Here is a 26,417-nt window from a genome sequence, read left to right as displayed (position 1 = left end):
GAAGTTGCCTCTTACCCTCTGAGTCTCTGCACAGAGCTGGAACACTGTGGGCTCAATCTCCTGTCCCTCCAGAACCGGTGCATCTTTGACCGGCCCCTCGCTGCTCAGCCCCAAGAACGACGTTAGAGGTGAAACAAATGCTGAAACAAGCACAAAGACATCAGTTATTAAAGCTAATATCTGCAGTCAAAATGTATTTACAGTTTCTGTGGTTCCTTCCTAATATATTTTTCTTTTGTATCTGTTCTATTTGTGTAGCTCATTGAATAACAATAATAAAAATAATAAACTCTGGAGCCTCACTGGGCAAGAGCTTGACTTTGTCTTGAAGATGTAAAAAACGAATCACTGAATAACATTAGGATATAACCTCATGCCACAAGATCTCGCAAAATAACACTGTCATAAGATTATGCAAACATGAGAAAAATGATCCTATGTGTATTTAGGTTTTGTCCTGGACAAAAAGGTCGGGTACATTTGCTGGCGAGGTGCATTTCTCAGGGGAGGGTAAGGTAAACTTCATTGATCCTTTTGTGAGGGATTGAACCTGGAACCTTTGTGCTATGAAGCGTGAATGCTGACCACTAGCAAAAATATTATATTCAGTCCATCAAAAATGGTGGATGCAAAATTATTTATTTGAAATGATTTGTACCTTTGACCTTGTCTATGAACCCAATCGTGACTGGCTGCCCTTCTCTGGACTTCATGCTCTTGAGAAACTCTGGGATCATCACCGTTTGGAAAACCAGGACCTTGACCCTGCGCACGATCTTTGGCTGCTTCTTTTTCACAAAATCCTCCACGGCCCCCACCATCGCCTCAGCCACGAGGGATGGGTCTGCTCCACCGGCCCCTGGACACATCCACAACAAACTCAGAAATCAAGGGCCTCCAACAGGTGCCACCTGTCGACAGGTAACCTGGAGAAGCTGCAAATCAAGTCACGTTTTTCTCTCTAGCAGCGAATGTCAGTACAAGGTCAGACAGGTCTCTGTACACTCCTCTACACTTTGGAGCGTCTGAGATTAAACTTGTCAGCAGCACCGGACCTGAGCCAGGGACAGGAAACTTCACAGAATATGGAATCAATGTTGAGTCCAAAAAAAATGTATAAATCAAAATACCAAATAAAAATAATCAACCAAAAAAGTAAAATAAAATAAAATAAATAAATTTGCCATCAAATTATTTGTGTAATTGTGTAAAATTTCTGTCTTTGCCTCTTTGGAAACATTTTATTTTTGTTCTGCATTTTTCTGCTGTTTTCTTTGGTTTTGATTCTTCTTCTCATTTGACTTTTTGGTGCAGTTTTGGCACAAACGTGACAGGTGGGCGGGGTTTCCATGGTGCATTCCCATTGGCTCATTTATGTTTGACGGACAGCTGAGCCCGGAGCTGATGTGGACGTTTCCTGTTGAAGTTTTATCAGACTGTAGCACAGACAAAGAGAGTGCGTATACATGCACATCAGTAACCCGGTTATGATCGGGTTTTTTGAGTATCCCGGTTTCTTGATGGTGCATGCAGACGCAGTAACCCGGTTTCAGTAACCCGGTTATGGCAGTATCCCGGTTATTAGAAACCGGGTTACTGTAGCTGGGTTATTCCGATAGTAACTGGGATACTGTGGCATGTAAACGCAGTACCCGGTTACTGCAACATAAAGTTGAGTGCGCATGCGTCCAAAAGACACTTTCCAGCCTTTCACCACAACAGTAGTCACATAAATAAATTGACCAACATAAATAAAGTGACCAAACGAGTGAAATGATGTAAAATAAAGAGCTGCGCTAAACCTGCACACGTACGACCTGCACACGTACGATCTGCACTCGTACGACCTGCACTCGTGTGGCGCTGAAAAGCTAAAACATGAACTATCTCCTATACACTATACGCACGAAACACACTCACCATCATTAGCGCCTCTTCTGTCACAGAAATAACACACATAATCCACAGAGTCGTGTCATTTAGTCCAAAAAAACCTGATCGCATCAGCGGCGCAAGGAGCGAGTTGTTTTTATCGCCGCTAACAGTTTATGCTAATTAGCCAAACGGTCTTAAGTTTCGTTTCTGTAAAACGTAAACAAATGTGATCAGAGCTGAATGATCTGATCAAACAGGCTGATGTGTCTATAGTGTTTATGGTTTATATGTTGTAAAGTTGAGTTTATTTATGCAGAAGATTTGAATGAAGAATCTGCACAGTGGATTGTGGGAGATCTCGTAGCTCCTTAGCTTCTTATGCTAAAGGAGCTCACGGTTTGTATTTTTCCTGGTTTATGAAATTGATTTAAGTTAATTTTTGCGCTTTCGCATTTGTAAGATTATGTCAAGAAACCGGGATACTCCATTTGATCATGTACACGCGGATATGAGTGTCCTGGTTTCTCAGTGCACATGTAAACACAGTAACCTGAATACTGACATAACCGGGGTATGGATAATAACCGGGTTACTGATGTGCATGTGTACGCACTCAGAGTTTGTCCAGTTCTTCCACTGTAGAATCACGTTGTTCCAGAAGAATCGTCCACCAGAGAACGATGAAGATTAGAAAAGCTCTGAGCACCAAAACTTCAACAGGAAACATCCACAAATGTCCCACAAAGACAAATATTTTACACAATTACACACATAATTTGATTGCAATCTTATATATCTTATTTTATTTATTCTTTTATTTATTGAGGAATATTTAAATGTATAATATTTTGTGTTATAAAAGTGTTTTCTTTGAACTATATGACTCAAAATGGATTCCATACTTTCTGTTACTTGGTAAGAGCCACAGTGACTGACCTGTGCCTATAGCTGGGAAGGCCACAGAGGAGAAGCTGTTGTCCTCACAGAGCTTCAGCACAGAGTAAACCAGATCCTTTATCACGGGGGGCTTGTTGGTTCCGGTGACGTGGATGATGTTTCGACACTGCAGCTGCCCCGCGGACGTGATGATCAGAGGTCTGGGCTGATATCCAGAAGAACTCACTATGCAGACAAAGAGCAGGAATCACACGGAGCATGAGGCTGTGACAGAGGAACCAGGAGAACTCAGATGTACTGTACCTATGTTTGCACACTCCAGCTCAACAGCGCGGCCTGCAGCCTCTAAGATGGCCCTCGAAACACCTGAAACACAGAAGAGAAACAGAAGCTTCAGCCTGTGGCAACACAAAACACTGTCACAGTCAAATCACATCTGCAGCAGAATAATGGACCAGAGTTAAACTAGATCTGATCCAGGACTGGACTGTGAAGTTGTGTGATTAAACTGAAAAACACAAAAAAAACCCAAAAAACAGAATAACCACCAGAGGGAGCAGTGCTGCCTTTAAAGGAATGAGATAAATAAATGCAGTTTGAAACCCACCTGTCTTCAAGGTAAAGTTCTCATTGGATGAGTTGATGATGACATCACAGGTTTCTTTGGTGATGTCACCGGAGGAGACTTCGAGGGTCACATGACCCATCTGCATCTGATGCACCCCGAGCGACGGAGTTTGCACCTGCCCGAAAGAGGCTGGACACACACACAGGAGTTTCATACAAATGATTAACTAAAGGCGTCTCACACTACAGGATATTTCTGTCTTAAACGATTTTTAAATATGCTACAAAACGCACACACACCACAGACACGAGGAGAATGTGATGAGATTTTAAATGTGTGATGTGTGCAGACTGCAGTGGGATCTGTGTGTGGAGCACAGGATATAAATGTGTGAGTCTGACGGCGTCGGCTGTTTCTTGTCTCCAGTAAAACCAGTCGCTCAAAGATCAGACTCTGCACTTCTAGTTTAGATCCAAGTCAAAATTGTGTTATTATTATTTGTGAAATGTGGAGCAAAACTTCAGATACAGGATTTTTAAAGCATAAAAGATTGGAGATAAAATCGTGGGGGAAGTAGAGTCACTGTGGAGAATCTGCAGCTTCAGCTTCAGCTCGATCCGTGTGCTGTGTGGATGTAAACAGACACACGAGACCAAACAAACTCACCTTTTTACTTTTAAACAACACAAAAAACTGGACTCACAGCCCAGACGTTTTGTGGACTGGACTCATTATTTACGGAGGACAATTTTTATGGATGATGTGGATGCAGTTTAAATTTAACACTTTATCCGAGGTTAGGTATAAAGTCTAATTATAAAGACAAAGACACAGGTGCGTCTCACCTGAGGACTGCTGTGAGCGGACGCGGGGTTGAGGAAAAGGCTTAAACTCTGCTTCTGTTTGGACGTTTCTCTGCTGGCTCTGACCTGTGAACTCGTTGGTGAAGCACTGGAAGCACAGATCATTACATTAGTTTTATTTTGATGAAGGTTTGTTTTGTTTCCGCGCTGAGCCTCACCTGCACAGTCTGGGTGTCGGCCGGGTGCACCACGAGCTGCACCGCCCTCAGGTGTCGAGGGGAGCGCGCCTGGCTGAAGGTGCGCACCTGTCGCAGCATCAGAGCGGACACCACGGGTCGAGGGAAGTTCAGGTTCCCCGTCCCCAGAGCAGGAAACGAGATGGAGCTGAGCCGCCGCCGCTCGGCCTCCTCCAAACACAACTGGACGATGCCCTCCAACATCTGAACACACGTCAAACTTTTACACATTTGAGGACTAAAATATTCATGAAATACTGTGGCTTTCTAGAGGTTTATCTACTAATCCATTGTTTTCAAAGACTGGGTCGTGACCCTCAGATGGGGCTTGTTTTGGGTCGCCTTGTCACGATCTGCATGTAGGTCTGCGATATACAGTTCTCCTGATTATTATGTTCCAATATTGCTGGCTGAATTGAATGTTGAAAAGAAAAAGAAACAGGCAACATTTAATGTCCAAATAGGCAACTTATGGATCCTTTTATTGCTGCTTCAGTGACTGTTTTTCATTGTTTAAAACTTGAGTACCATATTTTCCGCACTATTAGTCACTCTGGATTATAAGAAACACTGTCATTAAATGGTCTATTTTTTTTTTACTTTTTTCACAAATAAACCACGTGGGACTTTAAAGGAAGCACAACAGTGTGATGGGTGAGTGGTTTTGGGCTGTAGACGTGTGATAAATCACTTATCACATCTTATTTTTTCATGGTTCATTCCTTTTGTTGACACTAGAAGGCGCTCAAACACCATTAATACTATTAACATGTGTTTACCAAATCATTTCAAGTTATAAGATGTGAAATATTCAGGCTAATCTGCTTTAAAATCCAGTTAAAGTCACAGGATTATGTAATACGTGTTTTAAAATAATTAGTTTTTCACATTGGCCTTTGATACGAGTTAGAAAAATCTTTTTATATTATACTTTATTTTCACAGTTTTTTTTTAATCCATGACGTTGTTGTATGACTGTGGCCGTCCATCACTTTAATAAGATTTAGTTGTTTTAAATGTGTTCTGTAGTTAGTTTTATTTCCTTGTGTGGCACCGGGCAGACGGCGAGCACTGACCGCTTGCGCTGGCCCCGCCCCGTTGTCCCAGGGCGGACACACGGCGTGGAACACTTTTTGGCAGCGCAGGTTGAAGCTGTCGGTGATGATCACTTCTCCAAACGGCAGCTTATCCTCTGATACAGACGAGAGCACGGCGGCCTGCAGCTCTGGACCGGCCGCCGCCAGAAGAGCCTTGGACACCGCCCCCTGCTGGAGGATCATGTTCTCTGCTATGGTGTTCACGATGACGTCCGTCTGAAAGATTCAGAGCGACGTCAGGCGAACGGTCTGAGCGTTTCATCACAGGAAAGACCGAGCCGAGATACGGTCGAGTTATTTGACTTTTCTATTGAACGTCTCACTCACGGTTTGGTCCTGGATGTTTCCGTTCACCAGACTGATGCTGACTCCTTCAGGCGTCGTCTGCTCCAGCGTCTGTCTGCAGCCAATCAGAGCACAGCACAGTGATGATGTCATTATCAGTACAGTGGAATTTTGACAAGATGAAAAATAGAAATATTTGAAACAATTTAAATAATCCAGTTAATGAAATTAATTTACTTAATCCATAAAGAAAATTAATCAAGTCAAAACTACTGAATATAGTCATGTTCACCTAAATATAAACATTTCATTTTGTTCAGTGCAGGACTGATTATTGAACTGTAGTTTTTACCCTTTGGACTTTGGTTTGAATTGTTGGTGGTTGCTGAGTCTGTTGCCCGTTGCTTTTCCACGAGAAACGTCTTTTTTTTCTGGTTGGTTGATTTCTTCATAAAGAACAGTTTCCCATCCAGGCTCAGAGCCACTGAGAGAAAGATTTGCAAAAAATAAAATTGACCATTAGCTGCAACCCTAAACCAAAACATACTGAATTTATGTAAATACTTCTTTTCTTGTGCACATCTTCCAAACAGGTGAATCATTATTTACCATCATTTTTAATAACATTATTAATCCTTTCACCATAAACCTTTAAATAAATTCAAAACATAGTTTAACCTCACCCCACTGCTCCCTCCGTTTGGACCCTCGTCTTGTCAGATCCTGTGGTTGGTTTCAGGTCAGAAAACTCCCTCTTCACCGCTTCAGCCAGAGCCTTCACAGTTTTATCGTTATTATCCACCAGCTGCACCTGTCGGAGCGACACCAGTGTGTTCTGTGGGTCATCACAGAATTCTCTCACGGTTTGAGCGATGGTCTCTGTGCACAGATCCACTGGAAAACCAAAAACCCCTGAACTTAAAGCTGGCATCGCTACACTCGCACACTGCAGCTTCTCTGCTTGGGTTAGACAATCTATAACAGCGAGCTTCAGGAGAAAATGTGCCAGTTTAGCTTTGTTTTCCGTGTACCTTCGGCCCGACCGCGTGGATCACATGTTTGCACGGCAGTCGGTACGATTTGGTGACAAACGTCTGGCCTTCAGGAAGCTTCCCGTTTTTCCTGATGAACTCATCACAGTCCTGCTGCATCTCGTGTCCCGCCGCGTTTAGGAGCGCTAATGCTAACCCGCCGATGTGCTTGAGTTCCTCGTTAGCCGCGTTCACGACCGCGTCTACACTGAGCTTGCACATGTTTGCCTTTCTCACCGAAACCTCCACCCCGCTCTTCGTTGTAACTCTCACAACGCAGCCACCGTCTTGAACGTCTAAAACTTCTTCAAATTCGTCGTCATCGTCGGGGAGTTCAGGACGCAGAATTACGGCGCATCCAAATTCATTCAAACAGGCAGACAGAAAAAAGGATCCTTGGTTTTTGAAGAACTTTTTGGCCCCTGGTTTTTGCACCTGAAACGTGTCGGTGATGAGAGATCGGGTGAGATTATGATAGAGCGTTTTGGCGTTTTGGACGTGTATTCGGGCTCCAGAAATGGTAAATTTGGGCCGAACAGGGTCAAACTCATATCTGACCTGGTTGTCTTTGGCAATTTTATTCCATTCTTCGATCTTTTTCTTTTCAATGAACTGAATCACAGCGCAGGACTCAACTTTGACCCTCTCCTGAACTCGAGAATAGCTGTTGATAAAGTCACTTAAACTTTGGGCCATTTCTTTCACTGGATTAAAAAAACCTGCGATTGTAATTTTTGGCGGTTGAATTTGGACCTGCACAGTTTGTTTATTGGAGGTGTTGTATGAATCCAGCAAGCTCTTCATCAGATCAGACCACTTTTTAAGCATCACAACTTCTTTGTCTTGAAAGTTTAAAGCCTGAACGGCCAAAACAGATTTCACTTTGTTCTCCGCGTCACTGATAAAACGTTCTGAACTTCCGATGAGAAAAATCCCTTTGGGTTCTAAACTGATGAACGTGCAGATGCCCTGTGACGTGAACAGATCCTGGGACAACTGATTTACGTCTATTTTCTGGAGAAAATCTTTAAGAGGAAGTGGTATTTCCAGCTGTTTCTTCTCTAGAGACATGTTTTTTTCAAGAATCCAAGTTTTTAATCTGAGAACCTCACTTTGCAGTCCTGATATGGTCAGAACTCCTTTGTCAAAGTGCATGAGGAGGTCAGGAGAAATATCTCGCACTGCCTTCTGAAGCCCACTTTCCTTCAAAATGTGGAACTTGGCCGGAGTCAGTATCACATTCTCCTGAACTCCGTTCATTTGTCTGTCGATTTGATTGACAGCTTTGCGAACTGCTGCCTCCACTTCTGCCCTGATTCGTTTTAAGATTCTGAAGCTCGAAGCAACAGTGAGAAAATCTTTTGATTGATCCAAAGTAAGTTCAGCTTCATCTTTCACAATCGCACGCACTTCTTTTTCGACCAGTCTCCACGCGTCCTCGTTCACAGGACAATCGAACGCACCATATTCGTTCATCTGCTCCCGAAACGCCTTCAGAGCCGAGGGTCTCCAGTTTTCTACTTGATCTTTGGTGAGGTTGTTCTGCCGTAGGAAGTTGGGTGAAGGGCTGAGTTTGACCTGCGGCGTGTCCATGTTGACGTGGCAGAAGTGTGGACTCATGTTTTGGTTGATGGAGTCGGAGAGGTTTTTGCTGCAAAGGAACTTCCAGACTGGGATGTGCACGTTTTCAGTGAAGGCTTCAGGCATTTTGAACTGGGGTCGATCTTCGCCCATCAGAGCCACACCCAGGGACGTGTAATACGGATAGACTTTAATCTTAGTGGATTTGATGGTGAGGTCAGACTGGGAGCAGATGTCCTTCACCACTGCAAAGAGAGAGAGAAACCAAACATCAGACTCAGAAGGACACGTGACACAACAGGTCAATTCATCCCTTCGATTGTTCTGTTCAATCCTGGATCACAGAGGCAACAGTTTTAACCAGAGGTGCCCAAAGTGGGACTTAAGAGCCAAACCTGGCCTTCCACAGGGTCTACTTTGGCCACAGGGAGGTGCTGAGATTTCTAAGAAGTATCAGTTTTGAATCAAATTTGGACAGAAAAAAGTTCATCCCCCTAAAAGCACAAACATTAAAAACTATTTAGCTGGACATATCTTTGATGAGAAACATTTTACATGAAAAACATACATAGTTTGGCTCTCAACCTGTTAATACGTGTTAACTTTGACCCATAGACTTAAATGTTTGGACACCTCTGGTCTAAACAGAGGCTTCCCTCTCCCCAGACACTTTCCTCAGTGCCTCCTCCTTTGAGGACGTCCCCATAACACTTCACCAGAAAAGAATTAGCTGTGTAAATCCCTGGTAAATAGTAGGGGAGTAACGGTACACGGCACGGTGGCTGAGTGTCTAGCACTCATGCCTCACAGCAAGAAGGTTCTGGGTTCGATCCCCGGGTCGCCTGGGCCTTTCTGTGTGGAGTTTGCATGTTTCTCCCCGTGTCTGGATGGGTTTCCTCTGGGTGCTCCGGTTTCCCCCATCAACCCAAAACATGCTACAGGTCTCCATAAAACAGTTGATAGTCAAGGTCAGTTAAATACAATCAATCAATGAACCTGCCCAGGGACGACAGGTGGAAATTAGCACTGATGCTACAACCTGATGTACAATGCATCTCTCCTGTCAAGGTTAATGTGAAAATTGTGCGCTGTCCCTGTCTCAAATAAATAAATAAATAAAATAAATAAATAAATCACGGTTCGGTAAGTACGTCGGTTTTGAGGTCACGGTTCGGTTCATTTTCACGGACGAGTTCCCTCATGAATATTACTTCTGTGTAGCTGCACATGTAGTGGCAGAATATAAACACACACAAATGGCATGAACTCACTCGTGCACAGTCCTGCACCGAACTGAACGTCTCGTACCAAAACGGTTCAGCACAAACAGATGAACCGTTACACCTCTAGTAAATAGAATAAGAGAAAAAGGTTGGGGAGCACAGCCTTAAGCCTTCAGTTAAAGGGGAGACCAGAGGAAACCCACTCAGGAGTCAAACCTGGACTTTGCTGCTGTGGGGGCAGTGCTAACGACTCTGCCGCGGTGGAGTGCTTACCTGTGGGGTCGGAGAAGGAGAGGACTGCAGCCTGCTCCTCTGGGACCATCTGGATGTCGTCTGGTGCCTCCCACTTTTTCTCAAAATACAGATCCAACATGTCTGAGGGAATTCAACACGACTTTATTCACATCACCAGGACACGACAACAGAAATAAGTGACCTAAAGTTTGTCTTTTATTATTTGGTTTTGAATAATCTCTCTTCACTCTTATGTCACAAATGAAGGAAAACGTTTGGAAACACGCGATGATGACTTCCGGTGCAGTTCTCGACACTGGGCTTAACTGACTGTGATCAAACCCACTGAAGTAAACGTGCTCAGCGGTAAAATGAAGACTGCAGATGTATGTGCTGTTTGGAATCATCTGGAATTTGGCGCCTCGTCTCTTCTAATCACATGTACCCAGTGCTCTCGGAGTTGTGCTTCAGTGGAGAAATTATGAAAACTGAGGGATGTTTGTAACTGTTGATGATCCGAACATAACGGAACACTACAATGACATGGACACGAAGCAAACTGGGACATTTTCTCATTTTTCCTTCCTTTACAAATGTTTTCCTGGTTTGTGACGTAAGCGTGAATAGAGCCTATTAAAAAGCAAATGATTATATTATTACAGTCTGGACAACATCTTAAACCAGGAGTCATTTGTCCCTCACACCGCTCCTCTACTTTGACCTAGAAACACTGTAAGAAGTAAAACTCCTCCTACTGTCTCACTGTATGAATCTGAAATGTTCAGCAGTTGCATTTATCTCGATTTGAATATATTTTTGCAATAAAAACATGATTAAATGTCCCATCTGATGCAAAATAACTCTTTTCACATTGTATCTTCTGCACATGTTCAAGCACAGTTTGGGTTTTGGAACATCCATTACACAATAGTTCTGAAATCTTACTGATTTCTTGGAGACAGTCACAGACCAGGAACTATGAAAGTCCGACTATTGCTCCTCCCCCCGCCCGTCCTGAGAAAGCACAGGCTCCGCCCTCCAAACGTGACGTAGGCGACTGAGTGAGTCGCCCTTCCTCCGCCGTCTCAGGGAGGGAGGGGGAGACAGACGTGACCCTGACAGCGGCAGGAATAAACTTTTATTCATCATGGAGACACAGCGCGTTCAGCCGCATGTGTTGGACCTGGAATCGGACGAGGACTTTGAGGAGCACGAAGCTCAAGCACCAAGTCCACATCAACTGAACATTACTGATTGGTAAAGTTTTAATAAACACTAGGAGATAAACTTATTATGTCACGTTCACTGCAGTGTGGAACAATGAGCTTATGCTGTCGCTTTTGTTTAGGTTCATGTAGGAATTGTCAGACGATGTGGGGTGGAGGCGGGGCAGGTGTGAAGCGATTTCTGCTGCGTCAAACACGTCATAGGTGTATCTGCCGCATCATCATTGTAGCAGCTTTAGTTCATTGTCACGTGGGAGGGTGGCAGAAATACGCTGCAGTTTATTTTAAAAAAAATGCAGAATCAATCTAAAAACCCAGTTCAGCGACAAATACAAGGCCCACACATCACTCTGAGTAGGTAGAAAAGCTGAAAAGCTGATTTTGCATGAGATGGGCCCTTTAAATTGGACACAAAGTAGTTCTGAATCCTGATGTGAGACTGGAGGAGGATGGGAGGGCATCTGACACACAGGGAGAGGAGCAGGTCAAATGTCTGTAGTTAATCTGCAGATGTTGTGGTTGGATGAGTGCAGTGGGATAATGGACATTTCTTACGGAGTTTCTCACCTTTGACCACAGCAGGGGGCAGGTTCTCGACTCGGACGTTGGTCGCCGGCTCCAGAAGAGTCGCGGTCAGGCCTCGTTTACTGAGTTTACTGCTGCTCTGGCTCAAGGACATGAACTTCTCTGCGTCTGAGAAAGGAGCACATGCAGTTCAGAAAGAATTATGTTTGTAGATGAAACACTGAGAACTGTTTTGGTCTTCACTAGTACTCGGAAGTGACATTTTACTGAGACGCTGACTCTTTTCCTTGCATTCGCGTAAAACTCCGGGCCAGTGGAAAACTCCGTCTTTTAAACCGTACCTGTGTGATTCTTGAAGGTCACGACTGCGACGCTGAGCTCCCAGATCAGCTCCAGGTCGTACTCCGTCTCCTCCAAACCGCACACGTTCTCCACCAGGACGCACAGCAGGTCTCTGGACATGTCCTCAGGAACCGGCCCCAGAGCCACACTGCACCGGGCGACGCACCCAGAAGAGGAGCCTCGATCTGGGGCACAGAGAGGGAGACGCAGGTGCTCGTAAATGATGAGTTTGTGAGACACGTCCACCTGCTTTTGGTACTAAAACTAGGGTGACCATATTTCTGTTTGTGAAAACCCGGACACCTGGGGGGGTGTTTTTTTTACAGCGTATGAGCGCGTATTGTGTATTACAGGCGGGTAGTAATTACACACGGGTGTGTCAGGACTAAACCAGGACTAATCTTGGACTTAAAGAGAGAGAACGCCGAGCAGTTTGTCTGCAAAGCTCGATTAGGCAATTGCAGCGTTTACCTCCGTGAGGTGCAGAGCTGAGCCGGTCCTTTCTCCTGCGGTCACCTCTGAGCCCGTCCCGACACTGAGTCCTGTTTTAGTCCTGTTTTAGTCCTAGTTCAGTCGTGGATTAGTCCTCCTCTTCAGTCCTGGAATCAGTCCTGGGTTAGTCCTGGTTTAGTCTCAGGTTAATGGGCAGGTGCGGTCCTGTACTGGCAGGTGCGGTCCTGTCCTGCGCGGGTGTGGTGTTGTACTGGGGGTCTCCAAAAACTGACCCGTGCAGGACTCTGCGCTGTTGGGCTCCATTACGGAATAAATGAATCTTTGGTTCGTTACATAAAGAAGGAGGAAAATAAGAAAAGGACGAGAGCAGAAATAAGTTTTAAGAAGGAAGTAAAAAGTGTTGCACCTGTCGATCCTGTCTGAGAAAAGTGTATAAAGTTTGTGCTAAGAGGTTTTACAGACTTAAAACAGATAGAATAATTGTAAAATATAAAGTTGATACTTCGTGGATTTCACCTATCGCGGGTTATTTTTAGAACATAACCCCCACGATAAACGAGGGACACTGTCCTCTCACCTCAACCTGTGCACCTGGACTCACACTTGTCCCGACCAGGATGGAAAACTGAGAATTTCTTGTACAAGTCGTTGTTAAATGCGCCATTGCGTTTCGGTGTGTTGCAGACTGATCGACTGTTTGTGTCTCGCTCCTTCTGAGTCACAGACGCTACGAGAGATGCTCAGTTTAATGAACGGTACTGAAAACCCGGACATTTGCATCACTTTATTAAAAAAAACCCAGACGCCCAGGACAGGACGCAAAATACGGACATGTCCGGGGAAAAACTGACATTTGGTCACCCTAACTAAAACACACTTAAGGCCGGAGGATGTGGCGATGAAAACTGGTGAAAATCTTGGTCCCTGTGATGTTCTGGACATATCGACATCATGATTCAACATTTCTCTATTAAGCTCAACAGTCCCGCCCACTTCAGAATCCACTCCGATTCTGTAAAATTCCCATAGACTGAAAATCATTAATTTCTTGGTCATAAAGTGTAAAGTTTATTTATCTTGTTGACATGTTTCTGCTGCATCTTCAGAAGTGTCCCCAGTGTTGGTGTTGACGTGTCGTAGGTCACCTGTTGTCACTTCCTGTGGGCGTGGTCACCTGTTGTCACTTCCTGTGGGCGTGGATGGACCTGCAGGTCGCTCAGAGACTGTAACAGATGTTTGAAAAGAGGAACACTCCTCTTTTCAAACATCTGTTACAGTCTCTGAGCGTGTCCCAGGACTCCGTCAACTTTAGAAGAAAGAAGAAGAACTACAACGTGAAAAGTAAAGGGACGGAGAAGTTGGAAACGTAAGTAAAAGTAATTTCTTGTTTTATCATTATTCGTTTCACGTTGTAGTTCTTCTTCTTCACTTGCCGCTTGATCGGTCCGTCGGAAAATAGAGTCCCGCGGTCACTTCCGTTGTGGATTTTTTTGTATTTGTTGTGGCGTTTGCATTTGTTGTGACCCCTCTCGGCTTCCGTACCCTCCTCATGGAAAACACACGAAGAAACGCAGATGATGCAGATTTTGACGCAGATGATGCAGATTTTAAGTTAAAGGCGACTGATGTGTCTGTGGAAGAAGGAAACAGAGCTGCTGCTGCACGTGAACTCAACGCCACTAAGTCGATGGTGAGATTTTGGCGACGGCAGCGATGACAAACTGACTCAAAGCAAAAAGACGACAAAAGATTTCAGAGGCGATAAAAGCTGACGGACCGAACTAGAAAACGTTCTTGAAGACGTGGACACCTGCGGGTTATATTCAGGTGCGACGATATATGTACTTTAATTAATTTAGTTTAGTTATGGCAGATTTGAGGTTTTCCTGTTCTGTTTTGTCTTTTTGTGTTCTGGTGAGTCTCCCTGATGTTTCCTTTTCACATTTCTTTTGGTGTTCTTTTTTTCAGATGTGATATGATCAGGCTGACCTACAGGAAGAACCAACAGCAGCACCGGGGACGGTTCTGAAGATGCATGTCAACAAGATAAATACACTTCACTTTGTTGTCTTTAAAACAGAACCCAAGAAGTTAAAGTACATAAGACGACAAAATAAACATCTTTGGTTAAAAAAAAATCAAATGTCAAAAGTTCAGAACGTCATGGACACTAACCAAGTAGCTGATTATGCCTGAGTTTTAAAACTGTCTATATTATTTTTTAGGGGTGTCAAATTATCGCGTTAATTGCGATCAATTAATTACAGTCATATTTAGCACATTATGTTTTTTTAATCATGTTAATCAAATTTTTAATCTCTAACTGTACTGTTTCTGTTTTCGAGTTGCCTTATTATAAAATCTGTTTTTATGTGTTGTTAGGACACAGTCCCGCACTGTGCAGTCCTGCTCCGCTCGCTCCAGTAAAGAATTGTAGCCTAATTTTCATTCCTGTTCTCGCCACATCTGCGATAAACCTGCACGTCTGATCTGAAAACATCGCGACACAAACACAGAACAGACTCACCATCAGCAGAACATCCCTCTGTCACAGAGAGAACATCTATATTCCACTGAGTCGAGTCCTTTAGTCCAACAGAAGCTGAACCACATCAGTGACACAAGAGCGTTTTTTTTTTTCTTTTCTCCACTTAGTTTATGCAAATGAGCCATGCAGTTTTAAGTTTTGTTTCTGTGAGACTTGCGCAAAGCTGCATTATGTTTATATGTTGTAAAGTTGAGTTTATTTATGCAGATTAGTAACAGTAATAATGATGATACTTATATAAAAACATTAATGAAAGTATGAAAATAATGTAATAATGAATTCAAATGAAAATACCTCAAGTTGAAGTTTTTCTCAGCAATTTTTAGGTGAGATTAAAAAAGAGATTAATTAGATTAATTAATTACAGGTCGGTCATAATTAATTCATCTCTCAATTTTTTTTAATCGCTAACAGCACTAATATTTTTTCAGAATGTCTATGGGAAAAATGAATGAGAATTTGACTTGGGGAACAGGGGGTCACTGTGGAGCTCCATTTACTGCAGCTTTTACTGTAGCAGGTCCAAAAACATAAGCTTGGAAACCATCTCTTTTTCTCAATAAAACACAGAGACATAAAGCACTTCAGTTTACATAATCAGAGCAGCCACACCCCTGTTACTCTGCCCCATGGCAACAGTGGCACAAACACTGAACCAAATATAAAGACGTTTAAACGACAGAAAGAATAAGACATGATTCTACGATTATCTCACCGGGTTTAGACTCCTGTGTCCGAGCTGCATTTTTCTGCTCGTCAGTTTTCTGTGGATCTAAAAATTAATAAAAAAATAAAAAATGAAGCAGAATTCTTCTCACGCAACAGAATCTCAGCAAATGTAGTTTTACCTGGAACGTTGCTTGTGGAGGTTTGGATCTGAGGAGGAAGAGCACATAAAGATGATTATTGAAGAGTTAGTTTAGTGCAGGAGTGTGGCCCAGGATTAAATCAAAATCCTAATTTCAATGGACAGAATTAGCAAATGCTGCAATTTAAAGTACAAAAGTTTCCTCCATAAATAAAAATTTCCCGTCGTATCATAAAAAGTGCTGACCTTTAGTTTAGATCTGTCAGTTCATATTTGGTGCATTTCAAAAAAACAATATAAAAATCTAATCTTACAGAAATACCTAGAAGACCAGATCCATTGTCGTCTAAAACCACGACTATAAACCAAACACGTGCTTTTCTTTAACATTAAATCAATGTTGTGCCTTTCTTTATCGTTATTATTAGATTGTATGACCATAAATGAAAACAAAGAAAAAAAATCCTTAAATTTTTTTCTCATTGTGGTTTATTTTGTACGACCATAAACTAAAATATATTTCAGATAAGCACTAAAAAAAAGTGTCAATCACGTGATTATGTAAAAAAATCGGGGCAGGATAATTTTTTTTATTTCATCCTCTTCTTTTTGAGTACCAGGTTCCAAATATGAACATGTACATATCCTTGTTTTTTTTGTGTTATTGTTGTTGTTGTATTAACTTCGCCACAACCACATAAAATGATTCAGTCTGGATGAGTTTAAAATATGAACTTTGAACAAAATGATTGCAATGTTTGTCAGAAAAATTGCGATTCAGTATTTTCCAAATCGCCTTTAATCTCTTGGTGAATTGCCCCAAATGACCTTAACTATTTTACTGCAGGTTAAACCCCCAGGACCATCGTAACTTCAAAGGCAAAAAAGGTTCTGCTCCTGAATAAAAGTGTCGTCAAACTGTCAACTTGTGCTAAATACATCACTCGTCTGGAGCCTTTCAGAATGTGACTCTCATTGAGAAAAGTTTGGACACTTCTGGTTCACATTAGCGTCAGGAAACAGGAGCAGTAATGTCACAGTAACTCATTTTTATCTCTTGTTGTCTCTGATTTTACAGCTGAGACTGAGCAGCAGATCCAGTTTGTCCAGAGTCCAAACTCCACCTGAAATACCTGTGGTCATGTGACGTTTACTGCATCAGGGAAGAGGAAACTTACCTGAGCTGCACCTGACGCCGCTGCACACTGAGACTATTGCATAATAAAAACTTTATTCAACAACAGTAGAAGTGCATCACCTGTCAATCAAAGCTCTGAGCTCCTCCAGCAAACTGCATCAGCAACACGCACAAGTTTAACACAGAATTATGTCACGACGTGGACTTGAGTCAGACCTGAGTCATTATTTTTAGGAATTGAGGCTTGACTTGATAAAATGACCTAAGATTTTGAGACTTGACTTAGGCTGCGTTCAGTCTGCACCTGAAGTGACCCAAATCCAATTTTTTGTCTCTATGTTCCTGTATCTGATCTTTTAATGTCAGTCTGAACCACACAGATCTGATGTTTTCAAACATGTGACCCAGGACACTTGGATCTGTGCTCCTGAAACTGATCCATATCTGATCTTTAACATGTGACTTCAGTGTGAACGGTCAAAGTGCATTCATCCACCTACACGTTATCAACAAGACACAAACGTCTCACCACAAAACACCACCACCAAAAACCTGGTCCTTCTCCTTCTCAATCTCCTCCTTAAAACAAGTCAGTTGTTCATGTTGTGGCTCCGGTACGAGAGGAACTTTAAAATCTCCAGGTGCTCGATGCTGCGTCCATGTTTGTTCAACTTGTGTAAACACAGAGACGCTCGCTGCGGTTGACGTCGTCGTGTCTCCAGTGTCACATGTGGGACACTTTTGGACCGTTTAATGTTCACACTGGAGTCACATACAAGTCACATTTAACTGGAAATGTGAACGACCTCGAAAAAACATCGGATTTCACAAAAAAATCTGAATTGAGCGTTAAACCTGCAGACTGAACGGAGACTTAGACTTGAAGGTCAATGACTCGGGACTTGAGGCCTGTGACTTGAGAAGACTTGATCCTTCTCCTAAAGAAAATAAGCTCTTTTAAATCTGAATTCCTTCTGTTCTGAACGTAATGATCCGTAAAGATCTTGTTGAGACATTTAAAAAGGAAAAATTTGCATTTCTACAACAAATACTCAAAAATAAATACACCAGGACTTTGTACGATTTAGTTTAAGATATTTGGTATTTTGGTTTAAAGACTTGAAATGACTTGAAGCTTAAAGCAGACGACTTGGATTTGACTTGGACTTATGGGCCAGTGACTCGAGGCTTGACTTGGACTTGCCTGTATTTGACTTGGGACTGGACTTGGGACTTGAGGTCAAAGACTTGAAACTCGCAAAACAACAACTTTGTCCCACGTCTGATTAGTTTAGTGAATTTTGTCCCACGTCTGATTAGTTTATTGCAGGGGCGGGCAGACGTTTGGACTCATGGGCCACAAAGGTTCTAAAGTCTGACAGAAACGCCAGGACCAGGAACAGATGGATGTTTTGAGTTTTTTTGGTAATCCACCTCATAAGAGAAAAGAAATAATTGTAATATCCTATAATTGAAAAGCATTACAATAAAATATCTGTCTTTCAAGTCCCACAGTATTTACTATTTAGTGAAATGACTTTTAAAACACTGAAAATTATTACTAGTATTATTCAAGTTCAGTGGGCCGGATTAAAAAGATTAAAGGGCCACATACTTTGCCCACCCCTGGTTTAGTGAATTAATCTTTGGCTTTGCTCCTTTTCAGTCTTCTGTCTCTGCTCCTGTCTGCTCCTGTCTGCTCCTGCTCCTGTCTGCTCCTGTGCTCCTGCTCCTGCCTGCTCCTGCCTGCTCCTGCTGCTCCTGCCTGCCTGCTGCTGCTGCTCTGCTCTGCTCTGCTCCTGCCTGCCTGCTCCTGCTGCTCCTGCTGCTGCTCTCTGCCTGCTCCTGCTCTGTCTGCCTGCTGCTCTCTGCTGCTCCTGTCTGCTCCTGCCTGCTCCTGTCTGCTCCTGCCTGCTCCTGTCTGCTCCTGTCTGCTCTGCTGCCTGCTCCTGCTGCTCCTGCCTGCTCCTGCTCTGCTCCTGCCTGCTCCTGTCTGCTCCTGCTGCTCCTGCCTGCTGCTCCTGTCTGCTCCTGTCTGCTCCTGCCTGCTCCTGCTGCTCCTGCTCTCCTGTCTGCTCCTGCCTGCTCCTGCCTGCTCTCCTGCTCTGCTGCCCTGTCTGCTCCTGCTGCTCCTGCTGCTCTGTCTGCTCCCTGTCTGCTCCTGCCTGCTCCTGCTGCTCCTGCTCCTGTCTGCTCCTGTCTGCTCCTGCCTGCTCCTGCTCTGCTGCTCTGCCTGCTCCTGTCTGCTCCTGCTGCTCCTGCCTGCCCTGTCTGCTCCTGCCTGCTCCTGCTCTGCTCTCCTGCCTGCTCCTGCCTGTCTGCTCTGTCTGCTCCTGTCTGCTCCTGCTCTGCTCTGTCTCTGCTCCTGTCTGCTCCTGCTCCTGCCTGCTCCTGTCTGCTCTGCTCTCCTGCTCTCCTGCTGCTCCTGCTGCTCCTGCTCTGCTCCTGTCTGCTCCTGCCTGCTGCTCTGCTGTCTGCTGCCTCCTGCTGCCTGCTGCTCCTGTCTGCTCCTGTCTGCTCCTGTCTGCTCTGGTTCTACTCACCGGAGAGTTCGCTGCTCTGAGGCGCAGTCTGACACTCGTCTGGTCGACTGTGATCTCGTGGTCGGGTTTGGACAGAACTCGGTCTCTCACTGAAAAACAAACAGAACATTTTGGGATTTCAGACATTTTCCTGTTTAACTGAGGCAGACAATAATGTTTTAATACTGAAAGATTAATCGCAATCGAATCAAAATAATCATTTGAATAGACAGTTCATCAGCACAACAAAAAGGCTGAAATTATTGAAGTTTTCATAATTTCCTCCACAACAACTAAATCTACTGTCATATTAAACATAAACGCTGCAAACCCTGACGTTCTTGTATTAGTTTGTCAGTTCAGATTTGAGGCTTTTAGTCGATTCTTCTGGACCACAGATGATCTTTATGTTCTGGACGTGTTTAAAATGTGAACTTTTAACAGAATCTTATTGTTGACACATAAATCGCAAATCCAATCACAATCCTAATTATATATTTTTCCCAAATAACAGAAACATTTTCCACGTGCTCTTGTAAATTTTATATTTAGAATCCTCCTTAAGCAATTTCAATTCAATTCAGTTATTAAAAAAAGGTTTCAGAAGAAGCGTTTCCTGGACGTCCAGAGGCTCATACACAGTAGATCCAACTCAGTGTTGCTCTTTGGGAAGGGAAGTCAGTACAAAGATGCAAAAAACCCAAGGCACTGACTGGTTAAAATAAAATGCCTTTATTAATTTACAGCGTGTCTTAATGGACAAACTTACAAAGTCCCAATGTGTTTCAGCCTATGACTTTCCTCAGGGGACAACAAAAAAAAGAAGAAGAAGTCCCCTGAGGAAAGTCTTAGACTGAAACACATCGCTGGTTCAATTTCTGTTTTTCATTGTTTAAACTTGAGTAAAACTAAATGTTCAGAGACACGATCACTCAGGCAACAGTATAATCTCCTCATTAATGTTGAATAACGCTCAAATCCAAACTTTATTCTGCGATTCACGAATAACGTCTATTGACTCGGGTCGCGAAGGTTTGTGACTTTTAAAATATGGATCCCCAGAAAAAAAGTTTGGGAAACACTGATCTAGAACATTGGACAAAAGTATAACCAGTGTTGTGAAGTTTACTTTTCAAATGTAATCCCCTACAGATTACATATTACATACTCCAAAATGTAGTTTGTAACATAATCCATTAAATTACTTAAAGTGAGTAACATAATCTGATTACTTTGAATTACTTGATATTGTCGTGTTTTTTAAAACTACATGAAAGTAACAACCACATCCTGAAAAATCATGTTTGTTTTCCACAAATTGTCTGAGTCCAAGTCTCCATGAACAGACTTTTGTTTTACTGTAAAGTAGAAAAGACCAGGATATTTTAACATAAAATGTTTTATTTGCTAAAAGAAAATAAACAGATTAAAAATATTAAAAATATTATTGATAGAGAAAATATTTTTATATGAGACACTGCTTCTTTAAATTATGTTCACCTACTGTTAGTGTCATATTGTTTAGACCTGGTTTAGTCCTGTTTAGTCCTAGTTTAGTCCTGGTTTAGTCCTGGTTTAGTCCTGGTTTAGTCCTGGTTTAGTCCTGGTTTTAGTCCTGGTAGTTTAGTCCTGGTTTAGTCCTGGTTTAGTCCTGGTTTAGTCCTGGTTTTAGTCCTAGTTTAGTCCTGGTTTAGTCCTGGTTTAGTCCTGGTTTTAGTCCTGGTTTAGTCCTGGTTTAGTCCTGTTTAGTCCTGGTTTAGTCCTGGTTTAGTCCTGGTTTAGTCCTGTTTAGTCCTGGTTTAGTCCTGGTTTTAGTCCTGGTTTAGTCTGTTTAGTCCTTTTAGTCCTGGTTTAGTCCTGGTTTAGTCCTAGTTTAGTCCTGGTTTAGTCCTGGTTTAGTCAAAAGTGGTTTAGTCCTGGTTTAGTCCTGGTTTAGTCCTGGTTTAGTCCTGGTTTAGTCCTGGTTTTAATCTTGGTTTAACTCAAAATGTGAAAACAGGAAAATACCGCCATGTAATCCATTTATGTTCAACAAAGTTCTCACTGAAACAGTAACTGTAACTGAATACAATTACTCATAATTTGTACTCTGATTACTCTGGTACATGTAATCTGTTACTCCCCAACACTGAGTTTTCCCAACGATGCTTTTTGTTTTAGTTTTGAGCTGGAGTGATGCTCAAAAGGAGGAGTCACATGTGAGAATGCAGCCAAGCCGATGTTCATTTACTTCGTGAGTCTATTTTTAACAGCTCTATGCAAATCTCCTTGAGCTCGTGACTCATGACACTAGTTCATAACATTTGTACGATATAAGTACACGTATGTTACACTTCCGCTCTTAAATGTGACGCCAAACACTCAAACCTGAACTAAAAGTGGATTAAAGTGAAACTCGCCTGAGACAAACACGTTTAAACAACACAACACTTTTGTTTTCTCTCGGGTTTGAGTTTGGTTTTTGCAGAGGAGCAGGTGGAGCTCGGCTCGACACGAACCTTGGTGTGACGTGAAGTGGACCACGGCCCTCGCGACCCCGTCCACGGTCTCCACGCGGCACTCTCCCCCGCCGGACTTCTTTTCGCTCAGGAAGTGCTTCAGCAGTTTGTTCTTCACGGTTCGGTTCTGCTCCGGGGCCCAGTCGCCCTCGACGACGACGCCCGCCTCTGCCATCCCGCACGCAGCTCTCTGTGCACGGGCACGAACACACTGACGCACCGCTCCCTCTCAAAGCACCAGGAACTCTCCAGATACTTTCACTTTCGATTTCCCCGGGCTTCAGGAGAAACAGCAACTTAACGCACATTATGTATGACTCATGAAGATCTTTAAACGCCCACGGAAACCCCCGATGTGTCAGGGCCATTTGATAAAACTAAAGCCTAATGGTTTACATTTTAAAATAGAAACTTAAATCTCATGGATCTGTTCATTTACAATCACATCATCACAAAACAACAAAAACAAAAACTCCACACACATAAACAACACGACTTCTGCGGTCCACCTTAAACAGGACGTCCTTTTTATTTCCAGAGGCTGTTTACTGGAAGTGGAACATCATTTTAACGATGTCTTTCTATTTACGCTCCTAACAAACTTGCATTATAACATACAGGATGAGCTGCATTTCACATAATCAGAAATATTTACATATATATAAAATGAAAAACCATAATGATAGTAAAGTATATGAGCTACAATAATAATTTTTCCTTTCTGTCCAAACCCACACACACAAATGCACTGCAAGATTATCAGAAAAATAAAATGTAAAATGTAAAATACAGAACAGAAGTCCCCAAAGAACACTTGGACTTTTCCATTTATTGTTATTTATTTATACACACAGGAGTGAGAAACACAATTTCGATTCTTTACATGTTTTTAGTCTGAAGAATTGACAATAAACATTTTGAGTGGGGGTGGGATTATATACGTTTTCTTCTTCTTCCCAATAATTTTTAGGCAAATTTGTTGTTGTTGTTACTTTTGTTATGATTTCATTAATGTTTTATGGATAATACGTTGTTCCATTGTAAAAGAATGGGCCTACATTTCTTACTTCCCCAAAATAAAACATACATACATAAAAACAAATATATTATTATTATTATTATTATTATTGTAAAGTACATGAGCTATTTAACAATAATTATTAACAAAATTATTAATATATATATTTTTTTCCCTCAGACCAGAGCGACGGTAACATCAGCTTCTACTTTTATTTAGATTTATTCGGTTTTAAAGTTGTTTAAACTGGGACCAGGGCGTATTTTCCAACTCATAAAATGTTGATCTCATGTTGCTTTTTCAGCCTCACTGTGTCGTATTTTACGGTTTTTAAGTGTAAATCACGTCTTTGTTAAATCCGTTTGCTCCAGTGGCGCCAAAACGCTCCCGTCTCTCTGAAGAGGACAGTGGTTTCTTATGTTAAGTTAAATAATCCTCTTTTACTTTAACAGAAACTTTTCATTTACAAGTAACTCAGGAAAATGTAGTTGTGTCAGAACTTCATTTAACCACCAAGTGTCGCTGTTTATCAAGTGGCGTTTTTTATATTTTAATGATTCAATTGAGGCTAGACGGGAAAATGTCGGAGTTTAATCTACTGTTATCACGATGGCCCATGGTCTTATGTGCTTATGTACATATAAGTAATATGACTTTTAAATTTGAATTCATCCCAGTTTTATGCAAGAAATTCCCAGGTGTCCCTGTTTTTGACCAATCTGATCCCTTCCAATTGTAAAGAGAGGCATAAACTGTCATTTGTTTGGGTAAAATATAGAAAATCTGCTTAAAAATGACCAAAACACAAAGAAAATGTGACTATACTGACTCGTGTAAGTCATGATCACTCGTTTCACAATTTTAATATTACCAATCACTACAAACCAACAGTGTCCCAGTTTTTTATGTTGAAAATCTGGTCATTCTATCTTATATGTATATAATTAATGTGAGTTTAAATCTGTAAAGTTTCAGACTAACTAAATGGTGTTGTAAAATGCAGACTGATCTGAAAATTAGCCTTACTTTGAGAATTAATATAGAGTGATAGTTCCAGAATGTAAGCTGGAAATTAAAAGATAATGAAAAATGTGGGGTGACCAGACGTCCTGATTTACCCGGGACAGTCCCAGTTTTTGAGCCCTGTGTCCCCTGTCCCAACAAACTTATTCAAAACCAGTGATTTGTCCCAGTTTTATAAAAGAAATGTCCCAGGTGTCTCTATTTTTGACCAATTTGATCCCTGACAACAGTGAAGAGAGACATAAATTGTCATTTGTTTAGGTAAAATACCGAAAATCTGCTTAAAAACGACCAAAACACTAAGAAAATGTGACTAAACTGACTCACGTTAGTCCTGATTGGTCTCTGCAGAACAGTTTTCCTGAATTACGCATTTGTTTCACAATTTTATTATTACTAACCACTAGAAACTGAGAGTGTCCCAGTTTTTTATATTGAAAATCTGGTCATTCTATCTTATATGTATATAATTAATGTGAGTTTAAATTTGTAAAGTTCCAGATTAACTAAACGGTGTGGTAAAATGCAGACTGAGCAGAGAATTAAACTTACTTTCAGAATTAATATAACGTGGAAATTAAAAGGTAATGAACAATTGTTAAAATAAACTTAAAGTGGGGTGACCAGACGTTTGTATTTACCCAGAACAGTCCCAGTTTTGAGCCCTGTGTCCCCTGTCCCAAAAAACTTATCCAAAACCAGTGATTTGTCTGAGTTTTATGCATGAAATGTCCCAGGTGTCTCTATTTTTGACCAATTTTATATGTGCCAACAGTAAAAAGAGGCATAAACTGTCATTTGTTTGGTTAAAATATATAGAAAATCTGCTTTAAAAATGATCAAAATACAAAGAACCACCAAAAAAATGGGGGATGTGCCAGATTTTTATGTTGAAAATCTAGTGACCCTAACTTATACGTATATAATTAATGTAAGTTTTAAATTTGTAAAGTTCCAGATTAACTAAACGATGTGGTAAAATGCAGACTGAGCAGAAAATTTGCCTTTCAGAATTAATATAGACTGATAGTTCCAGAATTCAAGTTGGAAATTAAAATCTAATGAACAATTATTAAAATCTACTTAAAGGTGCACTGCGAAACTTTTCTGGTGGAGCATCCGTCACCTGTTTATCTTCAAGGAGATGTTATTGTTGTGGTTAGAAGGTTCCACAGTAGAGATTAAACATATCTGCACTGGAAATTTATCAAAGATTTACAACTTATATCAGGTTTTTCATCTTGTTTTCAGATTTATGATCTATTGACTCGTTTTGAGATGCTTCATTCTAGTCTCGAGGTTATTTATTTTAACAGAACTTGTCAAATAAAATGATCTTGCTGCATGGACAGATCATTTCACTGCTTTTAAATCATTTTCTTGTAGAGTTAAGTGTTGATATCTTAAAATTTGGGACAACGGATGGAAATTAGCCTAGGCTACAATCCAGTGTGTTTACATTCATGTTGTCATGTTTGTTCATTAACATGCTCTGTCCCAATCAAATCAATCAATCAATAAATAAATGAATAAATACATTTGGCCAAGCGTTTCTTGCAGTGTATCTCAACTTTAGGCTACATTACAGGTCAGATCTGTGGAGATGCGCCGCTGTTCACAGAGAGAATTATTGTATTTTTGAGCAGTGGAAACACCTGTAATGAATAAATGTTAGATGAATATGTTTAATGTCATAACATGGAGCATTCCAGGCAAAGCAATAACATCTCCATGGAGACAAGCAGGAAACAGACCCTCCAGCAGAAAAGTTTCACAGTGCGTCTGTAAAAGGAACATTTTGCTGATATATTTGCTTTATTTTCAGGTAAAGAACTCAGGTTTGACAGAAGTGCATTTACACACAGTGTGGAGGGGGTTTAGTGTGTTTTATTATTTGAGCGTAAAACAACAACATGGGTGAATAAACTGAGTCTTTTTCTTCCATTTTAATTCTTCACAGTAAAAAGAGATGAAGTGTTTTTTGTTTTTGTTTTTTTAAGTTGAGATCTGGAGGTTTTATTCCTCTGCAGCAGGTTTATCAACACCTGAAAGAGAACACAATCATTGCATCACTTCAAGTCAAAGTTAGTCAGATGTGAGTGAAACGAACCAGTGGCTGCAGTTTAATTTTTGTCTGACTTTGTTTAATATTTCACTGCGGTGCACTTTTTAAGTTCTTAAGCTTTCGTCATGAGCCATTGGAGAAACAGCAAAAAGAAGTGGGAGAAAACTGGTGACATGATAAAAACTCTGCTGATATAATGACGATTCTCTTTGTTTCGATCGATTGTCACGATTATATAAAAATGTCCCATGAATGATTATTGTTTTTACCACAATAACCATTACAGACTCTTTCACGCTTATGTCACAGACCAGAGAAGACGTTTGGAAACATGCGTTGACAACTTTCGGTGCAGTTCCCGACACTGGACTCTGTGATCAAACCCACTGAAGTAAACGTGCTCAGTGGTAAAATGAAGTCT

The 26,417-nt window shown here is 41.7% G+C and overlaps 1 protein-coding gene across 1 annotated transcript in view; it reads right to left on the bottom strand.

The window, feature by feature from the left end:
* LOC110170693 (protein mono-ADP-ribosyltransferase PARP14-like) overlaps positions 1-22,154 on the bottom strand; it is a 29,710-nt gene extending 7,556 nt beyond the window's left edge. Inside the window, 19 exon segments of the mRNA XM_020936377.2 lie at positions 16-140; positions 659-859; positions 2,812-2,997; positions 3,076-3,138; positions 3,380-3,529; positions 4,186-4,291; positions 4,362-4,583; positions 5,456-5,692; positions 5,804-5,876; positions 6,114-6,245; positions 6,445-6,794; positions 6,796-8,618; positions 9,870-9,971; positions 11,624-11,749; positions 11,923-12,108; positions 15,640-15,696; positions 15,773-15,800; positions 19,414-19,502; positions 21,891-22,154. Of these exon segments, the coding sequence (XP_020792036.2) occupies positions 16-140; positions 659-859; positions 2,812-2,997; positions 3,076-3,138; positions 3,380-3,529; positions 4,186-4,291; positions 4,362-4,583; positions 5,456-5,692; positions 5,804-5,876; positions 6,114-6,245; positions 6,445-6,794; positions 6,796-8,618; positions 9,870-9,971; positions 11,624-11,749; positions 11,923-12,108; positions 15,640-15,696; positions 15,773-15,800; positions 19,414-19,502; positions 21,891-22,065 (4,431 nt within the window). The 5' untranslated portion in view covers positions 22,066-22,154.
* Between the last annotated feature and the right edge of the window lie 4,263 nt (positions 22,155-26,417).

The sequence above is a fragment of the Boleophthalmus pectinirostris genome, unplaced genomic scaffold (genome assembly GCF_026225935.1).
Source record: "Boleophthalmus pectinirostris isolate CB_2022bp ecotype Guang Dong unplaced genomic scaffold, ASM2622593v1 HiC_scaffold_4, whole genome shotgun sequence".
NCBI classification, from domain to species: Eukaryota; Metazoa; Chordata; class Actinopteri; order Gobiiformes; family Gobiidae; genus Boleophthalmus; species Boleophthalmus pectinirostris.
This window is presented reverse-complemented; position numbering and strand designations above follow the sequence as displayed.